The sequence below is a fragment of the Halyomorpha halys genome, unplaced genomic scaffold (assembly GCF_000696795.3).
Source record: "Halyomorpha halys isolate HHAL.00 unplaced genomic scaffold, Hhal_1.1 Scaffold1704.1, whole genome shotgun sequence".
Lineage (NCBI taxonomy): Eukaryota > Metazoa > Arthropoda > Insecta > Hemiptera > Pentatomidae > Halyomorpha > Halyomorpha halys.
Genome location: NW_027107560.1, coordinates 102,111 through 105,039, shown reverse-complemented (window position 1 = coordinate 105,039; position 2,929 = coordinate 102,111). Strand labels below are relative to the sequence as shown.

Here is a 2,929-nt window from a genome sequence, read left to right as displayed (position 1 = left end):
TTATATGCCTACTGACTTATGTGTTTAAGATTATGTTACATAAAGCATTAATCAATTTTGATATATAACCAATTGTATATTTGTGTATTATATTTCGGATTATATATATTATATATTTCGGATGTAGGCCACTTATTTTTTATAGAAGCTATTCCACATAACAATCCCTGAGGTTTATTTTATTCAAGAAAACAACTAAAATATTTGCTCATTTTATATTTAATGCTAGTTATCATAAAAACTACTTAGTGCAGGCTAAAAAGGAAAATGCTTATTTTTGGCATAGTAAATTCTCTAATATTCGAGCAGTAATATAATAGAACTCTTCATGTTCAATATCTTCCGAAGTATAATGTTTCAAGCACCATTATTTTATTATACATAAATGTTACAGTAAAAATTACAGAAATTAATGTATACTTTCTTTTGGGCAATGTCCGGCTTTAAGCTATATTTATTTATTATAATAACAGGAAAAAGTCATAATATAATAACAAAGTACACATTTAATACAACAAATAACCAATAAAGAGAATTAGTTAAAAATTAACATAATTAAAAATTATAAATAAATTCACAAAAATAATTCAGAACACAAACGACGTACATCAAATTAATTTGAAACATACAGAAAAACACAATCGTCTAAGAAACCTAAATATAAACTTTTAAGCACTTATTGGATAAGAAAAATAAGTTACCAATTTAAAATGTTTTTATTACAGAAAAATCAATACCATAATAGTACTTAAAAGTCAAATTAAAATTAGTATATAATAAATCAGAAAAATATAACAATCAACTGTGTATGGTTTTCTTTGAATTCCATTCTATAGTAGAATAATTCATATAATTAATTTGAGTGAAAGGAATATTAAAGGCATTTGTATGCCTTACATTATGAACTGAGATTCTAAAATTGTGAATTTTAAAAGTTCTGGGAAGTTAATTTTAACAATTTCTATAGAATACCATTTCACTGTTTCAACAGAAATTTTCAAGATAGTCCAAATTTAATTGTTTCAACAAAACCACATAATCAATTTCGAAGGAGCGATTTAATTTTATGTTAGCAAATCTTGAATATCTGTGCTGAACATTTTCTAATGCAGAAATTTGATATGAATAATGGAGAGATCATTCTGTGAAGAAAATTCTAGATTGGAGCAAATAAAAGTAGAATATAAATATTTTACTGTATTCATTTTGTGGAAGTCTTCTAATCCTTATAATATAACAAAGCATTTTTAAAGATTTGATGTAATTGATATGTTCATTCAATTTAAAATTTGAATCGAATAAAATTCCTAAATCCCTTACCAGGGTAGTGCCATTCAAGCTGTACGTAAAATCATATGTAGCTTTATATAATGATCATAATGCAAACTAATCCTTTATTTATTCATCTAGCAATGAATGCTTTTGCGGCAACAATAAACCTTCCAATGACAAGAAGAAAGGTGAAAATGAATGCAGGACTTCTTGCCCTAACAGTCGGGAGAAATGCGGTGCATCTTGGCAGATCGCAGTTTACAGAACATTAGTCGATCCAAACACACAGACAATTATAACAGGTACATTCACCATTTGTATTAAATTTTCTTTGAAAAGCAATACTCAGTGCCGTACTTCTGTTTTTTTTTTTGAGTTCCCTTATTAAAAAAAAAGATGAATCTTATTTTAAAGGGGACACAAAGACTATGAGATATACAATACTACTACTATGCACAACTTATCTCCTGAAATGTCCTTAGAAAGCTCTTTCAACTTGAGGCCACTGTAGGTGAGAGAGTTAAGGCGTCACCTTAGCAGCTTCGGGCACCGTTTGATTCCAGCCAGGACGGGTTAACTTTTCATTCCTCATAGTCGTAAGGAATGAAAACTTGACCTTCCAGCTTGGGTTATAATAGGGTGGTAACCTAAAGGATAATCCCCAAACATCAAAAATGGTGAGGAAGGGGGTAGCAAAAAGCTCTGTTCTACTATTCTAGAATCTAGAATTCTTTAATTCTTTTCTTTAACATAGGGAGATCTAAATGCCTAATGAAAAGAGGATTGAGCATGAAAACTGAGTGCAAGGAATTTTAAAATTAACGACAAAGTCAAGCAACAGAGGAAGGGCTTCGGTCCATAACTGGAAATAATATGTAATTTTAAGATGTTCTATGTTATAGTTATATAGGAGTATTTTATGAGAGACTATGTGCCAATGTCTTAGCTGGTTCTGTAAAAATGAAAGTAAAACACACTGTTCATAAAAGCCATACCCTTGCACTGGGAATACAAGGGTGTGTACATGTCAGTAACAAAAGAAATCCTATCCTGTCAAAGCCATTAATGCCACAAGTGTTGAGCGTTTTTCTACTTTTTGTGAGAGAAACATTTAGAATATTTACACATACTACATACACATCATATTTACAATATTAAACTAAAGTCATTTATAAATACACAAGATAATACATTTGCTGGGGATCTAGGAATTTTCTTTATGGGGTTCTAAAAGAACACTCTTTACCCGGATCTAGATTTGATTTAACTTCCTAACATTTTGCAGCCTATGTAAATGAAAAGATAAATCTTACTCTTTTAAGTGGAATCCAAACAATAGTCAAATATTTCTGTCAAGAAAAACTGCTAAGAAAATTGTCCAGAGTCAAGTAGGAATTGAACTTTAATTAATATATAGGATACAATATAAAATTATTCCGAAATTCAAATGACCTTTTTCTTTAGAAGGAGGAACTGCCCCTTCCCCCTTACCTTCATCTGAATCAACCATTGAACTGATGCAAGAGAGTGTTCAATGATTAGCTCTAAGAATTGAAGGATGCCAAAAGTTCCAAAATAACATTTCGAGAATAAAGAAATAAGCAGTAAAAGAACGGTTCATGACTCATTACCAGAACAACAATAATTAATAGTAATT

At 29.8% G+C, this 2,929-nt stretch overlaps 1 protein-coding gene across 1 annotated transcript in view; it reads left to right on the top strand.

Moving 5' to 3' along the window:
• Positions 1-2,929, top strand: part of LOC106690400 (uncharacterized) — a gene marked incomplete at its 5' end in the record, with an annotated part of 9,839 nt that overhangs the window by 4,418 nt on the left and 2,492 nt on the right. Inside the window, 1 exon segment of the mRNA XM_014435838.1 lies at positions 1,411-1,574. Coding sequence (XP_014291324.1) covers positions 1,411-1,574 — 164 coding nt within the window.